At 34.3% G+C, this 18,080-nt stretch overlaps 2 protein-coding genes and 1 non-coding gene across 3 annotated transcripts; 2 read left to right on the top strand and 1 right to left on the bottom strand.

The window, feature by feature from the left end:
• Window positions 1–3,085: 3,085 nt before the first annotated feature.
• Window positions 3,086–3,156, top strand: Trnag-gcc (transfer RNA glycine (anticodon GCC)). The gene has a single exon. It is a non-coding gene; the product is annotated as a tRNA-Gly (tRNA).
• Window positions 3,157–10,829: 7,673 nt separating this feature from the next.
• On the top strand, window positions 10,830–11,498 carry LOC127840015 (uncharacterized). The gene is made up of 2 exons (XM_052368404.1): window positions 10,830–11,077; window positions 11,273–11,498. The coding sequence occupies exons 1-2, from the start codon at window positions 10,920–10,922 to the stop codon at window positions 11,496–11,498; spliced, it is 384 nt and encodes a 127-aa protein (XP_052224364.1). The 5' UTR covers window positions 10,830–10,919.
• Window positions 11,499–11,584: 86 nt separating this feature from the next.
• On the bottom strand, window positions 11,585–17,183 carry LOC127839116 (uncharacterized). The gene is made up of 4 exons (XM_052367317.1): window positions 17,113–17,183; window positions 14,478–14,602; window positions 13,849–13,974; window positions 11,585–13,371 (listed from the first exon to the last, which is right to left on the bottom strand). Exons 1-4 carry the CDS (start codon window positions 17,156–17,158, stop codon window positions 13,354–13,356), a joined length of 315 nt encoding a protein of 104 aa, XP_052223277.1. The 5' UTR covers window positions 17,159–17,183; the 3' UTR covers window positions 11,585–13,353.
• Between the last annotated feature and the right edge of the window lie 897 nt (window positions 17,184–18,080).

Consider the following 18,080-nt stretch of genomic DNA (forward strand, 5'->3'; position numbering starts at 1 on the left):
GTCTTAAACCCAGCATGTGCATTTGCGCAGTCTGGGCAGAGGCGAATGTGTTATGGTCTCATTATGTATCTCCTGACCAGACTGAGAGATGCGCAGGCAGAATGGGCTATATATGTATGATGGGCGTGTATGGAATACAACCAATTTTCGCATGACGAGGGTCATTGAAAATCTCATTGCGAATTGTAAATAGCACATTTAAGAACAATGCGTTTCGATACAAAATTGAATTCAAAATAGCAAACTTGTAAATAAGGGCAGCCTATCAAGGCGTTTAGGAATGATTTCCAGACATTCTGATCGAGTACGGAAAACATTGTGGCTAAATAATTAAACGATTTTCCTCTTATCGTGACACTATACTACATGTATTTCGGTAATGTTTGTTTTCTCATCTTGAAAGCAAAACTGTGTTTATCGATAGTCAATTATATATTCCCTCGACGATTTAGTGAACGAGTACTTACCCTGAAATTCTGCGAGATGGGTTTTAACGCGTAACTGTAACTGGGCCACAATTTGTGTCGTTTGAACATACAGATAGTAGTCCGGAATCTTACACTGAACAGTGCTGCATCCTTTGCGCTTAGCACAAACACGGTGATGTAGCCAAAGTTCAGAGGGTTTATCTCGAATCAGCCTATGAAATATTCGAAAATATTCACGCGTGTCTGCTGGCGTTATGTAAAAGACATTTAAGGTGAAAAGCTGGGTAAAACAGTTACGCCGAAAAAGCGCATTAGTGTTCTATACCTACGTTTAGGTCAGAGTTGTTGACACCGTGTGAACTGCTTGGGTAACACGTAATGCATTAACAACAAAGTACGGGTCAACAGGCCTTTCTTTATGACTACCTAATTCGTGAGTAAAATGTATTGCTCGCAGATTTATTTTTTTTATTCATTTTCATCAATAATCTTATTGTATATTTTGAATTCGTATATGGTGTCAAAAATCAAAGTTTTGTACAGGGAATTTTCATCGTGAAATCATATTTTTAGTGAGATAGGTATTCGATATTCCAACATTATTCAAAAAGGGCCATGGTGTTGTTATTTTGTCTAAGTTATCTCTATAAAATAAATAGGATGATAAAAAGTGCACACACATCTCGACCCGTGCGTTATGACACACTCTTTATAAATTTGAATGACGTGTGTTCATTTCAAACTTGCGATTAATTTTGAAAAATAAGTTGCGTCTTAAATTATGCAATAGCGAACAACTTCAGTGCCTTCTTCGATAAATAACAAACGATAAAACATATCAACAGGCTGATTTTCTTGCTTATCTTAACTGGTTATTCACACTACGTCAAACATTTTTAAAAAAAATAACGAACAGCCTGTTTGTGGCGGTACAATATACATAATAACAACCACTGATAAGCTATGGAAACCATTTTTAATATGAATATAAAGATTTAAAAAGGGATTTTAATAATAATGTGGTACAATTAGCGACAGCGATGTATATTTGATGTCGCGAAAAGAATAATTTGAATGTCTAAGAAAGATTACCACGTCTAGAATGCGACAACGAATACTGAGTGTGAATTGTTATAATCTTCATAACGTGTGTAGCGTATGGTTTCTGAGCGACGCGCAGCGTACACGTTCGGGTATCGTCTATGGAAGATGGTTATCTTGGCAAACTGTGTAGCTTAACGTTGATGTTCGATAAATAGCATAAAATACCAGTGTCGTCCATGGGAGATGATACAAACGTGGCAAAAGTTTGTATTTTATATTTGAAATATTTAAAAATATTCTACAATTTTACATTCGAAGCATACATTCCAGCGCTACCTTTTTGACTTTTGTTTTGTATGTAAGTACTGTACCTCAAGAATGGGAGGATGATGGACGTTCGTGCGAGATGTTAAATCTTAGCATCATTTAAATCTTGAAGCCATAGTCGTGTACATATTAAGGTGGCACATTTTGTATCTCTATAGAAACATCTTGTGAAGGCGCGTGAGCAACGTGAAACATATGTGCTTTCATTCCAAACTCTTTCATCTGCCAAATATAAATTTATTTTTATTTATTGATTTATTTATCAAAACAGGCTATCGGCAGAGTCTTCGAATAAAAGACAAAACTCCCCAATATGTTTTAAATTTTGGAGACATTGTTAGGTAACACTTGTCACGAAGAACATTTTAAAACGCATGTCTGCTTTTCATGTAGTCAGCTTATGCAAGACTTTTGCGCAGCATCCGTTTACTCACGAGAGGGGGTCAATGTTACCACCATTGGAGCCTGAGTTGAGTTGATCACATTAACTATATGTACCGCCAACATAGGGCATATTTTTCGATGTTCAAACACGTAATACAAGTCTTCTCTGTAACACGTTTGTTTTAAGAACTTCAATCAAGCATTGAGTTTGTTCTACAGTTCCATGTAAATATAGAGGCGTAGAAGATATATAGGGCAACTATCATCTTTCTGATCGACTTCCCAAAACACATCGATTATCAATAAGGACTTCAATCCATGTTGTGAAAGAGGTTCTTGCATTGACGTATCAAACGCATGTCATGAAGGAACCATTCAATAAGAGCTTTATCATCCCTTCATAAGAAGGCAAGATGGCATCTGGGTAATTATTTAAACGCAAACAGGCGGAATTAAAACAACATTTTCTTGATATGAATGTTCATAACAGCATAGCATTTGCGACAGTTTCCAAAAAAAATCACCTGACGAACTTCTCTTCATAAGGAATTAAATAAAAAAACGTCTTACTGAAATTCACCATCACATCAACACCTTAATCTTGCTGTTGGCGCTGTTGTTTTGCATTTCTTATATTCATATGTGTTGCCATTTACAAGAAATCAGATTATTGTATCATGGACGGATGGTCGTGCATAGTAGTTATATGCTCATAGTGGTATTGCTTAGTGTAACAATAAAATCATGTATCGATCAATATTCGTTAATGCAGAGGCAATGTTAAGGTGTCTCTAAACATACACATAGCCGTCGGCGTGTTTGTATTTAACGTTACGTCAATCATCGAATGTTTATTAGCTTAAATGAAAACACAAATAGTCAATGTGTTTAGTTAACGTAAGGCATCGGTGGTTCAGTGGTAGAATGCTCGCCTGCCACGCGGGCGGCCCGGGTTCGATTCCCGGCCGATGCACTCTTTTAATTACATCAGCATTCGAGTCTCAAACTTAAACATATAAAATGCATTATCTACTGTTATAAATGCAAATGGTAGCTGACGTTGAGTTGACGTATACAATGTATTCTTAATTCTTGTTTCACGTACTTAGCCACAAATGCATGTGCTGAATTGAATATAATATGTGAATTGGATTGACAAGTGTTCGGAAAAGTTTTCGAGAATTAATACGATTAGGAATTCTGATGTGTATCATTAAACCCAGTTGGCTGTCCCTTCGTGATTTGATTAATTGAACACTGTTTGATTGCAAGTATTGGAACAACAAATAGTTTGTAATCACTCCATTACCAGCAATTTCACAGTAATTATTTCTAAATAAAAATGAATGTCATGAATGAGAACAATATTAGCATTAATTGCCAAAATAGATCCAAACGCTCGTTGAAAGACTGTTTCGGAAATTGTATAAGAATAAACCGATGGTTTTGCTAACAGTAAGCTCCGCGCATAACTTCTGGGTAAATACTGTTATGAAAAACATAAACAAATCAAAATGCAATATACAATATCAGGTAACATCTAAAAACAAACAAATCGCTTTATAATGAACACACATTTTCGCTCCTCTTTTTTTGTTTGTGTGCATTAATGTTTCTGCGTTTTGCCAATGGCTATTATTCCTAAACCTAAGCCGGTTCGTAATTAATGCAAACTGTCATGCATTTTTATTGTATTAAACGAAACGAAAGATGATTGTTTTTATTTTCATGTAATTACATGAAGTATTAAGTGACTTTATGATAAAAAGGCTATTACTATGATTCCGACTTTATTGTAAGCGCAGTTCAGGAAATCAACTTCATCAACTTCCAGATCAATTACAGGCACAACAAGTCCCTCGTAGCCTCCATTCTACATTACGGTTGCGAGATCTAGACGCTTCACACGGACATGGAATGCAGGATGCACGCCTTTGAACACTGTACAAGACTGTGTTCCCGGGCATGCTAGAGGTAGGTCGCCGTCGAGTACGTCACTGAAAAAGCTGTAAAAAAATATCAAAGATGAGATGCTCATAGCAGCCCACAACGAACCTAACTGGCGGAGGATCTCTTCGTAAACTTCTCACATTTCCAAAAGACAATAAATATTGTATGCTGCATGTAAATAATAATGTACATGAATGAGTGATGTGCATAAGTGGTTTTGTTTTAGGTTATGAGAGCTCATGTGCAATTTACATTTAAAATCAGACGACATTAAATGATAAATTAGTATTTTCTCTTGCGATTCATTTTAGACATGTTAATTTTCGTTGATGTGATATTATTAAAATTGTTAATTGTGTTGTTGTTTTTTAAATTGATCGATACAATATGTGATAACTTAGTTATGTGGAATAAGTCGCGGATTAAAAACATCAATTAAACTATCTAATTACCAGTCAGTTTAGGTTCTTTTTTATTAAATATTTACAAAAACAATGTGGTATATGGGCTAACTAAATAGACGTACCGGTATTAGTATAATTTATCCTTGCGAGACGCTATCATCAGAATTGTCTAGCAACGTCTTGATTTTTTAGCAAATTGTCGCTTAACGAAACGTACCATGCAACTACGAGTAGCGTGCATAAAAGATGCTACCTTCTTGGTCACGGTTGTAACATATAATTGCAGTACGATGTATAGTATAAACATATGAGTGTCGTCCGTGCGAGATGGTACCATCTTGCGAACATTGATAGCAAATCGTTGCAGGATGATGCTAAGATGTGAGTACAATTGACGTCTATGCGAAATGTTGCTGTATACGGCACATTTTATTATATCCTCGGCTGAACGCAAGACAACGTTTGATGATATATGTTCGCATGTATAAATGAAAAAAAACATACAAACAAAAAAATCATTACAGCCATGAAATCTTCATTAAATGCAGTAAAATGTGTGTGTTACATCGGGATAATGTATCAATCAAATCAATAATGTAAATTTAGGAAGTCTTAATGGTTTTCTAGGAAATTACCGACCCCCCCCCCCCCCCCCCCCCCCGCCTTGAATTATGTATATACTTTTGACGACATGATGCAACAAATATCATGAACAACAGTCCAAAACGCATTTGATGTAGGATGCGAACTTCTGAATCTGTGCAGCATCTGTTTGGTAACGACACGCATTCAATGTTTCCAAAGGCAGTTAATCCAAACAATTGTATTTACGGCCGAAAATATGGCCTTCTAAAGCCTTCTATATTACGCGCTTGTTTTTTTACAGTCATTTATGAGAACTTATTTAACATAAATTGGGAATATTTCGACGAAATAGATCACACGTGCGTTTCAATGACGTATGTTTTGTTGTTTAGAATATACCGAACTATTATTTAAACGAACAATTCCATACCATCTACATTTGCACTTTTCTACAATGGAATATACTATTCAAATTGCCACAAACCATAGCATATAACTTTTTTACAAATGAATCGTTAAGTAAAAAATACAACATTTAGTAATTTATGCATCGTTTGTGGTATTTAAAGGTTTCCTTTGTGTTTCAATTGCTATACTTTTCCTGAACATAACTCATATCGTATGAAATGCAACCGTCATGCATTCCCTTGTGAAAAACGAAATGCACGCAAGAAAATTGTTTTATTGCCATGTTATTCTTCGAAGTCTGGAGTGAGTTTGTAATAAAAATAGCAATCAATGTTATTCCGACTGCGTTGTAAGCACTGTGCACTTGTATGCACTTGCAAGCTCTTATACTTTGAAAGCAACTGGTGAACGTGATGTGATCGTTATTAATATATCATATGTCTGATAAGCAATTAATCGAAAACAGACCGAATAATATAGTTGAAATAATTAGGCAGATAGAATTTTTTTATGTCTACATGTCAAACTTTACAGAAATACAATTTATTACTGCATGGTAGTTATATACTAGTATCAGGGGTTATTCACGTAAGGGTCTCAGTGCGCATTACAATTTACTTTAAACGGTAAGCACCTATTTTCTTCATATCTCCGCAATCGATTTCAGTATATCAAAGCAGAAAACACTACCTCTACTTGTAAATGCATCATTGCTGGTGTTTCCCAAGGATTTATTTTAGGACCTCTTCTATTTCTTATTTACGTTAATGATCTTTCGCTAGATCTTATATGTATTTCTGCAATGTATGCTGATGATACAACTTTGCACACTGTGGGAACAAATATTCAGTTCAAAATAAGCTACAAACAAATCTTTCGATTGTAAACGATTGGTGCCAAACTAATAACATGATTATTAATCCACTAAAAACTACTTGTATGGTATTAGGGTCGAAACGGAAAGCTCAAAACTTAACAAATCTAAAACTTAAAGTTTCAGATACGGTGATCTAAACAGTAAATTGTCAAAAACTTCTTGGCCTTTATATTGACAATATTCTATCTTGGAAACTACACATTAACAGCGTTTGTTAAAAAATGTCATCACGAATGTTTCTTTTGCAAAAAATAAAACCATATTTAACCCTTGAAATGTGTAAGCTCTTCTATAATGGTTATATCTCACCTATATCCGACTACGCATGCGTTACCTGGAGTTCAGCGGCCAAAACGGAAATTAATAGAATAGTCAAAATACAAAAGCGTTGTGGTGCTCATATTTTAAATAAAAAGTACAACACTAATTCAAAAGCACTATTTAGAGAGCTAAAATGGTTGACTTTCGAACAGCGTAATCAGTATTTCACGTCAGTTATTGTATTTAAAGCATTTCACAATCAAACCCCAACATACATACGTGACCTTTTGACACCTTCACAAAATAATCACTATAACTTGCGATCTTGCGAAAAGGGGGATTTAAAGCTAGTGCGAATACCTAAAACAAACTATTTTAAACAATCGTTTGAATTTTCTAGTATAAAAATTTGGAATTCGTTACCCCAATCTATTCGTCAAACTAACAATTTAATTTCATTTAAGAAAAACTTAAAAGCTTATCTCTCTTCCACACTTTGTGAAATAAACTGAACATGCTTCATGTTGTTTTAGTAAATAACATTAGTTTAATGTTTGAATACTGTTCTTGCATAAATGGTTATTGTAGTTTTATGTCTGTCATTTGTTTTTAATTATAATATATATCATTATAAATGTGCATGCATATATGATTATTTATGTTTTGTTCTTATTGCTCAAGATGAAATATGATGTATTTGTTGTAAATTGTATATTGTTAGAAGACCTTGTTGAAAATAAGAAATGTATTATATAAATTGCATTTTATGTAATTTCATCTGATGTATTTCTTTACAAGTCTATCTTCTTTAAATAAAGATGTTATTATTATTATTATTATTATTATTATTATTATTATTATTATTATTATTATTATTATTATTATTATTATTATTATTATTATTATTATTATTATTATAAGCACGTGAAAAGATAAAATGTAGAGAAAATAATGGGGTACATGTACATATTATACTTTATATAAAATTCCATTGAAAATCAATCAATCGATGCCTAATCACTTTATTTTTTATAGAACCTGTAATGCTAAAAGATAGTTTTATACTGATTTCGACTAATGTACTTGACGAGATTGGCCGTTAAAACGTAACATAGAACAACAGTACCAAAATAACTTCTAATATAAAGTTGTAAATGCAAAATTAAAAGCTTTATCGCTTGTATAAAGAGGCAAAATTGTATATGGTTTTAAAATATAAATTACTGTATAGGTATACATGAGAATAGCAAATACAACGATATTTTATTCATGCGACGATGAAAAGCATGAATGTAGGTATTCAATATTATTACAAATAAATTCAAGAAGATATAATTCTTTATTGTAGTGAATCGCGTATCGTCGTAAGATAAAGGGAAGTAAAGTAATCACAATTAAATATAACGTTCTTCTCTCCCTTTAGCTATCGAATTACTCCATTAATATTGCGATTTCCGCAAAGTATAGTACATGTATCAAAGCAAACAAAGGAATAGTTATTTTTGCGTGAGGTGGTGTTGGTGGGGAGGGTGTGATAATTAAAATATCTATTACGTTTGATTGATACCGAATGGCGATTTTTTTTAAGCTAATTCGTTTATTTTGCGCATATAATTGAACAAAGTTATTTTATACTATGTTTGTAAAAATAAATTTATATATCAAAAAAAAAATATTTTTAAGCTATATTTTCAAACATTCTCATTTGGGAATTTGCATTATGTATAACGTCATTGCACACGTATATGCAACATATTGGTGAATATCTAGTCAGCCATCCAAGTGTCGGGTTCCTTGTTCGATCCCCACTGATGGACCATTCACGAGATGTAAAATACATCAACTACAAGGAAAGGCAGTCCGCAAAGGCTAATCAGGGACTCCCGCTTTTATATTAGTTTGTGTTTCAGGTAAGTCTCTTCTTAGCAAAAATCAAGTTTATGCGGAAAGTGTCGTCCCTTTTTAGCCTATGCGGACACTTTACGTACATGCATTAAACCCCCTTTTCATAGAGCTCGGCCCAAATGATTTAGTGAATGAAAACAAATTGTGCTTGCAAAATCAATTCATGTATCTTATTAAGAACAGTATGTGACAGAGACATTAATTCATAGTTTGCAAGGCCACTAGCCATATTTCACATACCGACACTTGATCTATAAAAATAATTATATAACGCTACCTCTGAGGAAAGCTTCGAATTATTTTTTCTTTGCAAAAATTTTCGCATTCACACAGTTCTCGAGTGATACCAGTTGAAGTATAAATACATAAAGTATTTGAATCAAATGCTGACACCGACAAAATATGCAATAAAATTAATAACTATAACGCCGAATATTAGTGCTGGTCTTATATCTATGAAATCCGGAATATTAAAACAGTTAGCCCACCATAAAGCTGATAATAAATACGGTTGTGTGAGTCTATAAACAAATCTTCAAAGACGAATAGCATATCTTTTAACCTAACCATTTAACAGCGAATGCCACTGTCGCAGGTTTTATGTCATCAACCATATCTTATTTGATGCTCTGTGGATATGAATGTTTGTTTAAAGCGGATTTCGTCGCCGTCGTCGACGTCGATGTTGTTGTTGCTGTTGTTGTCTTTGTGTTTGGTGGTGGTGCGGGTGATGGTATAGTTGATGATGTCGATTAGGTTTGTTTGTTTCTTAAAATTCAATCTAAACCCCAATGTAACCGTTATTATATTTTGAAAATTTCCTTTGATATCGGCAATAATATTTATGCAAACTAAAACACTTAATTATATACAATCTGTTAATATCAACCAGTTAAAATAAAACCGCTCAAGCTTAAAACAGTGCGTCAGGATAATGCCACAACTTTGTAATGATCTCTAAAATTTCATTACATTAAACAAACATACATTTTGAAATAATTTATATAATAAACACCGTTTTATAAAAATTATATCACAAATTCTGGAATATGCCCGTGTTCGTGCAAGTTCAAAAATGTTTTTCATCATCCGTGGTTATAGGACAAACGATACGTAAAATTCAGATGAATTATATTTAATACTCTAATGTCTTCCTCAATTTTCGGTTCAGACTCACTGGACATCCGCGTTTTACGTCACTTAAAACTTTATGGAGATAATAGCGAGTCCATTAATTATGATTTATGGACATTAGTAACGATAACGGCGTATAAAATTAAATGTTTTCCGAGTTCTTGAGAAGTTTTGCCCATGAGCGAACATCAACCCATTTGCAGCGTGCGACGTGCGCACCTATGTCACATGTGACACGTTCAACATGTCGGACTTGCACCAAATGTACGGAGATATCGCGCTAATAGATGCATGTCATAGGTATTGATAGAGGCAAATATACATCTCTCGAACGAGTTGATTTATTAAGTGCATTTTGAGTCTCAATAAATCAGCCAGGTTGTTTCCAGTAAAAAGCTTCACGTGAGATGAAAGAAAGAGTCTATGCTGTCGTCTTGCTTTGTCTTGAGGTTGATTTACACTGACAACAAGAAATGAAGCATCTCTAACGACTGGCGTGGAGCATTCTTAGATAGCTTATTTGCGAGTAAATGAAGCTAATAGAAATAGTAATGTGCGCTGACCTGATTCAAAGTGGTAAATGGCGCACGCATTTTTAGTTTGAAGAAGGCCGGTGTTTATTACAGCGTCAGGGAATGAAGAAAAAGATCACTCAGAAAATGTAACGTTATATGATTATAAATCATTGATATTAGTATCAACGCAATAAAAGTGGTTAAAATGGCACCATGGCTATCTACAGCCGACAAAGCTACAACAAAAATGGACTTACTGTTTAGAACATGCAAATATGTAAGGTAGTAAAACCACAACTTTAACAAACAGTAACAAATAAAGTAGTTTATATAATTTAATCGTACACAAATTTCCGTTATCACAAAATAGTTATATGTAAAAAATAGTGTTATAAACGAATCGAACATGAATTAAAGTTCACCTGCCGCGGTTTTAAAAACCCGTAAAACACCTTTATTTATCGAATTTAGTGCATATCTAAACTATTTCGCTCCTCACTTCATTTCAAATACGGTGTTATAAGCGAAAACGAATAGAACAAAGTCGCGATTTTTCACACATTCCGATGTTCTCGCCATTTTCATTCAAACCGGAAGTGACGTAACAGGCACTCAATAACGACTCAATTACGAGCCGGCATAATAAATGGCTTCGGATGTATTATATCTTGCAACTTTAGATAAAAAATGTTGAAAAATGGAAGATGATAGCGATTACGATGAGTTTTCCGTTCAACCGTATATGTTTGAGCCAGAATTTAGTGACAGTCAATCAGATTTTTCTGATTCTGACTCGGACAGCGAGGAAAATTTTGCCGATGCCCAAGACGACCATCGTGTTGGGAATACGGATTGGTAAATATATAATTTTGTTACATGCAGGTGTCGGCAAAAATAAAAAAATTCTTTGATTGTTATTCTACAGTACAAGCTTGTTGAATATGACTAGGTTGTATGGTCTAATTATTATAATTAGAACGGATACTTGAACCTGTTCTGATTAGGAAGGAATGTCTGTATTGCAATTCGACGTATTTCTTTTATTTTCAGGTGTGCATGTTCATGTTGCACACCATATCGTGTGCAGATTGAGTGCAAATGCTGCACAGAATACCCAGAGCTGATGGAAAGGATGGACGAGGCAGGGGTAAAGTGCATAACTGAGCACACTGGCTTCAAAGCTAACTGTCTACATCAAGATGTCATTGATGTTTCGTTTTATGAGTTCCTTGATGTAAATGGTCCCATCGGTGATGAAGAACCAATACATGAGTAAGTTGTCATTAATTATTAAAAATGTTTATGAAACCAGGACAGATTGTTTGTAAAGAAAATACACTGTAGACATTAAATAACACAATGTTTTGTGTGAACTTGTCATTTGTATTTCATACTGTAAATATGTTTTGATACAAATAATAAAACAAGCAAATTCGTTGAATTGATATCCCCCGCCTATATACTTCTGGACACAAAAGTGCTTTATTTGACACTAAAAAAGCATTTTTTTGAAGATACAAAGGGCCATAACTCTGTTATTATCAGATGGTGTACAATGCCATTTGGCGTGCATTAACCTATTATCAATATATGTACTCATACCAAGTTTCAATGAAATCCGCAAAAGCACTTCCAAGATATGGCTCCGGACACAAAAGTGCCGGACAGACGGGCAGCCGGACGGACAGCCGGACAACGCCAAACAATATCCCTCCGCCTCTGGCGGGGGATATATACTCGTACCAAGTTTCAAGGAAATCTGCCAAAGCACTTCCAAGATATGGCTCCGGACACAAAAGTGCATACAGTAAAAAGCATTTTTTCAAGATACAAAGAGCCATAACTCTGTTTTTAACAGATGGTATACAATGCCATTTGGCGTGCATCATCCTCTAATGCATATATATACTCAACCAAGTTTCAATGAAATCCACCAAAGCACTTCCAAGATATGGCTCCGGAAACAAAAGTGCCTAAAGTAAAAAGCATTTTTTCAAGATACAAAGGGCCATAACTCTGTTTTTAACAGATGGTGTACAATGCCATTTGGCGTGCATCATCCTCTTATGCATATATATACTCATACCAAGTTTCAATGAAATCCGCCAAAGCACTTCCAAGATATGGCTCCGGACACAAAAGTGCCGGCCGGACGGACAACGCCAAAACAATATCCCTCCGCCTCTGGCGGTGGATAAATAACATAAAAAAGACAACAATTTTAATCAACATTAAAATACGCGAGTATACAAGATGACTGGGTTATCTAATTGTAAAATGAAGTATCAATTTGCTATACAATGATTTTTGGTTACTTACAAATGCCAGTTCATTATTATTTTTCAACATTTGAAATAAAAATATAAATACAAGCTGTTTAATTTTTTAAAAAGTACACTATAATAACAACCTGCTACAACATGATGTGAAGTTGCTTACAAAATCTGATTTCTGACATATTTTCAGTAAAATATTATTATATAATATTATATTCAAGCTGAATAAGTTTGTTAAACTGTAAACTTAAGTAAGAATCTGCCACAGCATGGCTTGTGTAATTGTCAAGTTGAAAAGTACCTTTGTTTTACTAAACATACTAATATTTATCATAATGGTATCCTTATACATTTATAACTTCAGAGTATACAGATTCATTGCATATAGAAGACTGGCTCGTTGGATTTGGCACCGTCTGAGCAAGAAGGACCGACGACCTCTTCCGTCATGCACTGTGGCAGCCAGAGATTTCCGTCCGACTCATACATTGGATTTTGCTTCGCCAGGGATGGAAACTAACGTTTTACAGTTAGTTGCCCACATGGACAACCATCTATAGTTTTTTGGTTTCCCATCGTAAGCCTCAACGCGCCCAGTACTATGTACATGTAGTGTCATGTGTAACCAATACTTTCTTTAAAAGTAATAGATAACTATACAACAAAACGGGCAACCACTAATTTCCATCCCTGTTCGCTAATTAAATCGCGAACGATGGTTCTGCACAGCCTCTGACTTCAGGATTCTGTTTGCAGATGAAGACAGGGGTGGCGGTGAAAACAGAATGTTGCCAGAGGCAGCACTTGCATTGGCATCGCTCTTGTACTCCTCTTTCATCCTAAGCAGCTCTGCCATTAGTTCATCAACATAGTCTGAAAGTTATATTAAAATAAATTATAATTATTGATAAATTGTTCCTTCTTATAAGAGAATAATAAACAATGAATGTTTTTTGTATTGTTGTCTTCAACCATGTATTACAGAAATCTATTGCTTTAAGAAACCAAACATTTTGATAAAAGATTGCATGTAAACTCATGTATTTATTTTGATATTTTAGATAATTTCACTATCTGTTCAGAAAAAGAGACTTGTATCAAGATTATTCTAAAAACTCAACAAGTTCAACATGCAAATACATTTAATGTTGTTTTACATTGAGAATAATCACCAGATTTTAGAATTATAATTTCTAAATTTTGTTTCAACATATTGGACAAGTTCAGGTGATTTCTTTAAGCTGTAATGTATTTTTTTTATGTGCAAAAACAAAATTCTTCAACAAGAAAATTCAATATTGCTATCTGTGGTTATTATTTATACAATAAAATTCATTATGAATACATTACCATAAGTGCAATTCTCTTTAACTGCTTTAACCACATGGTGTCCAGCCTTGTACTTAGGATAGGAGAGTCCTTTCCCTGTGGTTTGACAGTGAATCCCTTATGTTCTGTTGGCCGAAATACAACCATCTGAAATGATTAACATTTTGCATTTTTCATAAAAACACAATGCTCCCTGCTGCGCCACTTTGAAGCATATATTTGACATTTGACCTTGAAGGATAGCCTTGACCTTGACCTTTCACCACTCAAATTGTGCAGCTCCGTAAGATACACATGCATGCCAATTATCAAGTTGCTATCTTCAATATTGCTAAAGTTATGACCAATTTTAAAGTTTTCGGACGGACTAACAGACTGACAGACTGACGAACTGATGGACAGTTCAAAAACTATATGCAACCCTTTGGGAGCATAAAAAAATAGAAAGTTTAGCCATGTATAGAAACAGAAAATAAAGAATAAAAACTATATCACAAGAATAGAGGATTTTTTTTTCAAGCCAATGTAAATATGTAACTCCTATCACATAAAAAACAGGCTGTTTGGAAATAATTAAACACACTTATTAATAATTGACATTGTTTGGAGATTGTTAAACAAACTAATTATTAATTGACATTATTACGAACCTCAGATGTCTGTGATGACTGCGAATACACATTATCAAAATGTGATTCAGGATAACTGATCCGAACAGGCGACTGTTCACAAGACATTTCTTCACAGACTCTTCCACACATGATGAATATGGGTCCTACAAATAATTTTCATGTTACTTTTTATAAATTCAAACAGAATAATGACAGAATGACACAAATGTTTATATCACTTAATATAAGCCAAACTATGCTTTTGAACTTTGAAATAATATGAGTCGCACTCTGAGAAACTGGGCATAATGCAGGTGCGTAAAGTGTTGTCCCAGATTAGCCTGTGCAGTCCGCACAGACTAATCAGGGATGACACTTTCCGCTGGAATGGTATTTTTTGTTTAAAGGAAGTCCCTTCTTTCTGAAAATCTTGTTAAGTCGGAAAGTGTTGTCCCTAATTAGCCTGTGCGGACTGCTAATATGGGACGACAGTCACACTTTACGCACAGGCATTATGCCTAGTTTTCTCAGAACGCGACAGATATATTGCAATCATTAGCCTTTGAGTGGTAGTGGGGATAGTCTGATCAGTTTCCTTTTTGGATTTTGAAATTGAAGGGTGCTAATTCTTAAAAGAGCTCTTCAGTGCACAAAGCCATATTATCTCATTTGCATATTTTTAATATAAAAGCATGTGTTTCATTATAATTACTAAGTAAATATTTCTAATAACATGATTGTTAATTGAAAACACAATTTCTATTATAAATAAAACTAGTTTCAGTTTGAACATTTATATTAATTTATTGATAAAAACAACTTCCTTTATAATCATATGATAAAATCCAAACAAGAGCATGGTGTAGGGCATAGTGAGACCTTGGGTGGACTTGGAACTGCACCCCTTGGTTAGCTAAGCTAGGGCACTGGTCTGATAGTAATACATTTTATGATTGTTTGTTGATTTAATTGGGCTAGGAATAATCTTTTATCTTGAAACCATACTGTGTTCTACCATAATCTTGTGATATATCCAAAGATAAGGCGCTATTCAACAACCAAATAGCCATAAACTCCATGACACAGTTCTGTATGGATTAATATACAACACTGGTAACTGGTGTCAATTTGACTGGTAACCATGGACATTCGTGAAACTTAAGAAACTAAGAAAGCAATCATGTGCTTTGTTATATTTAATTGAATCTAGAGAATATTATTTCAGAGAAATGCCAAGCTGTTCATTGTTTAAGAAATAATAAATTGTACAAATAATTACAGTCCATGCACAAAACCCTTCTCAATTTACATTTTTATCTGAATAATTCAATACAGCATGCTAAATGGTGTTAGTAAATACTATTAATATTTTTATTAATACTATTCAAATTTACTTTTACAATGTCTTTTAATCATCTGTGTAATAGACAGTACTTTTTTTATTTTGTTCAATAAATCAGTATAAGAAAGTTTACATAATTATTGTTTTACCAGCACTTGGATTCTCTCATAATTTTTTTATCTTATGGAAATGTAATTGAAATAAGCCCAATATTATTTTTATACTTTGAATATTGTTGGTGAGTTAGCTAGTCTTATTTATTTATCAAATGGAATGTTTTTGTCAGTTTTAAAGCTGTTCCACTGATTAACCTATTTTTCCTTATTAATAAGAGAAGTGTTTTAATTAATTGTTTGTCACTAAGCCATTAATTCATACATGCATACAAATATAAGAAAATTTTGAAAAATATATATTAAAAGGTAAAATAATTAGGCATATCCATACTGGGCATAAGGCTGTACATGATCGAACCCATGTGTGCCCCAGCATAGCTTATAAACTGACTAGACTTTTAACTCTTTCAGTGCGGGAACCGAATTTTGAAGGCCTGCGCAAACAGTTTGGATCCAGATGAGACGCCACAGAACGTGGCGTCTCATCAGGATCCAAACTGTTTGCTGTTTTGATAGTATTCTTTGAAAAAAATCGAAGAAAATGCTAATTTTAGAAATTTAGCAGACAACATTTTAGCAGACGACAAAATTCCCAGCATGCAAAGGGTTAAAGTGTGGATGAAATTGGAATTATCATATAAGCAGCATTTTCCAGCTACTTGGTACAGAAAGATTTCCATTTTTTGCGGATGTGTTCTGAGTGGAAGGCTCATTATCCAGAAAAACCTAATCCATCCTGTATGTTGACCATCAACAGCTCTGACATTACTCAACAATATACAGGAAATGGCCTTGAGCTCAGGTCACCTAGCTGAGAAGGACACATATCAACCACTGCGCTTATAAGACCACCTTTATGTTATTGATTTAATATAATTTATTTAAATATAATGCATGGTTAATATTGTGAAGAAATACTTATAAGTTGTTTGCGGATTCAAATGTTTGACAAAACAATGTGTGAGAATACTATAGTCTAGAGGTCAAACAATATTTCTACAGTACAGCTTCCTCTCCTTTGTATTAGCCTGACCAGTATTTGAAATAAACATCAGAGACTATTGTGCATTATTTTCTAAACAGATGTCAACGCATTTTTTAATACAAATGTCTTGAAATCATTTGTAATAATATGCTGACTAATCGGACTAACATTATTTAGCACTGTGAATATCAAAATAAACAAGCATAGATTAGTCATTAGAAACATAATTACCGGTTCCTTTTAGAATAGGCTCCTGGAATTTACTGCCTTTATCCATTTCTTACAAGTAACATCATCCTTCGCAAAGCGGAAAAAAAACCTTCTTTCCCTTTTCCTCACGTTCTTTGCACCCGAAAGCAACACACTGAACCATATCGAATAACGATTGTCATGCAAAAAATACAGAGAAAGCACACGATTTCAATAAAACTTGTGTTAAAGAATTGTATTATGCTAACATGATAGATCTATTGAGTGTCAAATTTGACATTAAGCGCGATTTGTTCACGCTTCGATTCGTAATAACAATGGACGTGTATCCGAGTCATGCGCGTTGAGTGCCTGTGACGTCACAACCAAAGTAGGTGGCGGAAATACCCGGGCGGTTTACGGAAAACAAAAACATCGTTTTTTAGTATCGCAATATTGTTTGCCATAGCTCTTGATGATTCCACTCGTTTTAGAATATACATATCTATAAAAATGCATTTTTCGTTATAAAATCGACAGTTCACCTTTAAATTTCCCACATGTTAATGACTAAAGCAGTCGCGCTTGATAACAAAAATATGCCCATAGGCAAAAATAACTGTTACTTTTCTATCAAGATAGCATACGTGATGACTGACAAACTTGTACTAAGTGCGCTCGGTACATTGGGAGATGGTGTTTAGCGTGGTTCCCACTGACCGACCACGTGGTTTAGGGTGTCGAGCCCCATGAGGCCGGTGCCAACGCATAGCGCCTCAAGATAATTGAGGTTAGGATTAAATAAGATTCCCTTTTGAGAACGCACTTCCTGGCTAGAGCAAATAAACAGGGTTAGTAGATATAAATAAACGCTTCGATCAAACATGCCCCTGAACATTTTTGACAGTTATCAATATAAACACTGTATGTAATTCATTGCGTCCGTTTATTTGAGGTTGGAATTAACGAAGGTGTTGACGCGGCTAAAGATTAGAGCCCCGCGTTCGAAA

The sequence above is a fragment of the Dreissena polymorpha genome, chromosome 7 (genome assembly GCF_020536995.1).
Source record: "Dreissena polymorpha isolate Duluth1 chromosome 7, UMN_Dpol_1.0, whole genome shotgun sequence".
In the NCBI taxonomy this organism is placed as follows: Eukaryota; Metazoa; Mollusca; class Bivalvia; order Myida; family Dreissenidae; genus Dreissena; species Dreissena polymorpha.

Excerpts from the sequence above, each read along its gene's own strand:
- LOC127840015 (XM_052368404.1), top strand. The coding sequence starts at position 10,920 with ATGGAAGATGATAGCGATTACGATGAGTTTTCCGTTCAACCGTATATG. Across the intron at positions 11,078-11,272 it reads CGTGTTGGGAATACGGATTG|GTGTGCATGTTCATGTTGCA; the intron begins GTAAATATATAA and ends TTTTATTTTCAG.
- LOC127839116 (XM_052367317.1), bottom strand. The coding sequence starts at position 17,158 with ATGGATAAAGGCAGTAAATTCCAGGAGCCTATTCTAAAAGGAACCG. Across the intron at positions 14,603-17,112 it reads GCCTATTCTAAAAGGAACCG|GACCCATATTCATCATGTGT; the intron begins GTAATTATGTTT and ends AATTATTTGTAG. Across the intron at positions 13,975-14,477 it reads AGTCATCACAGACATCTGAG|ATGGTTGTATTTCGGCCAAC; the intron begins GTTCGTAATAAT and ends TAATCATTTCAG.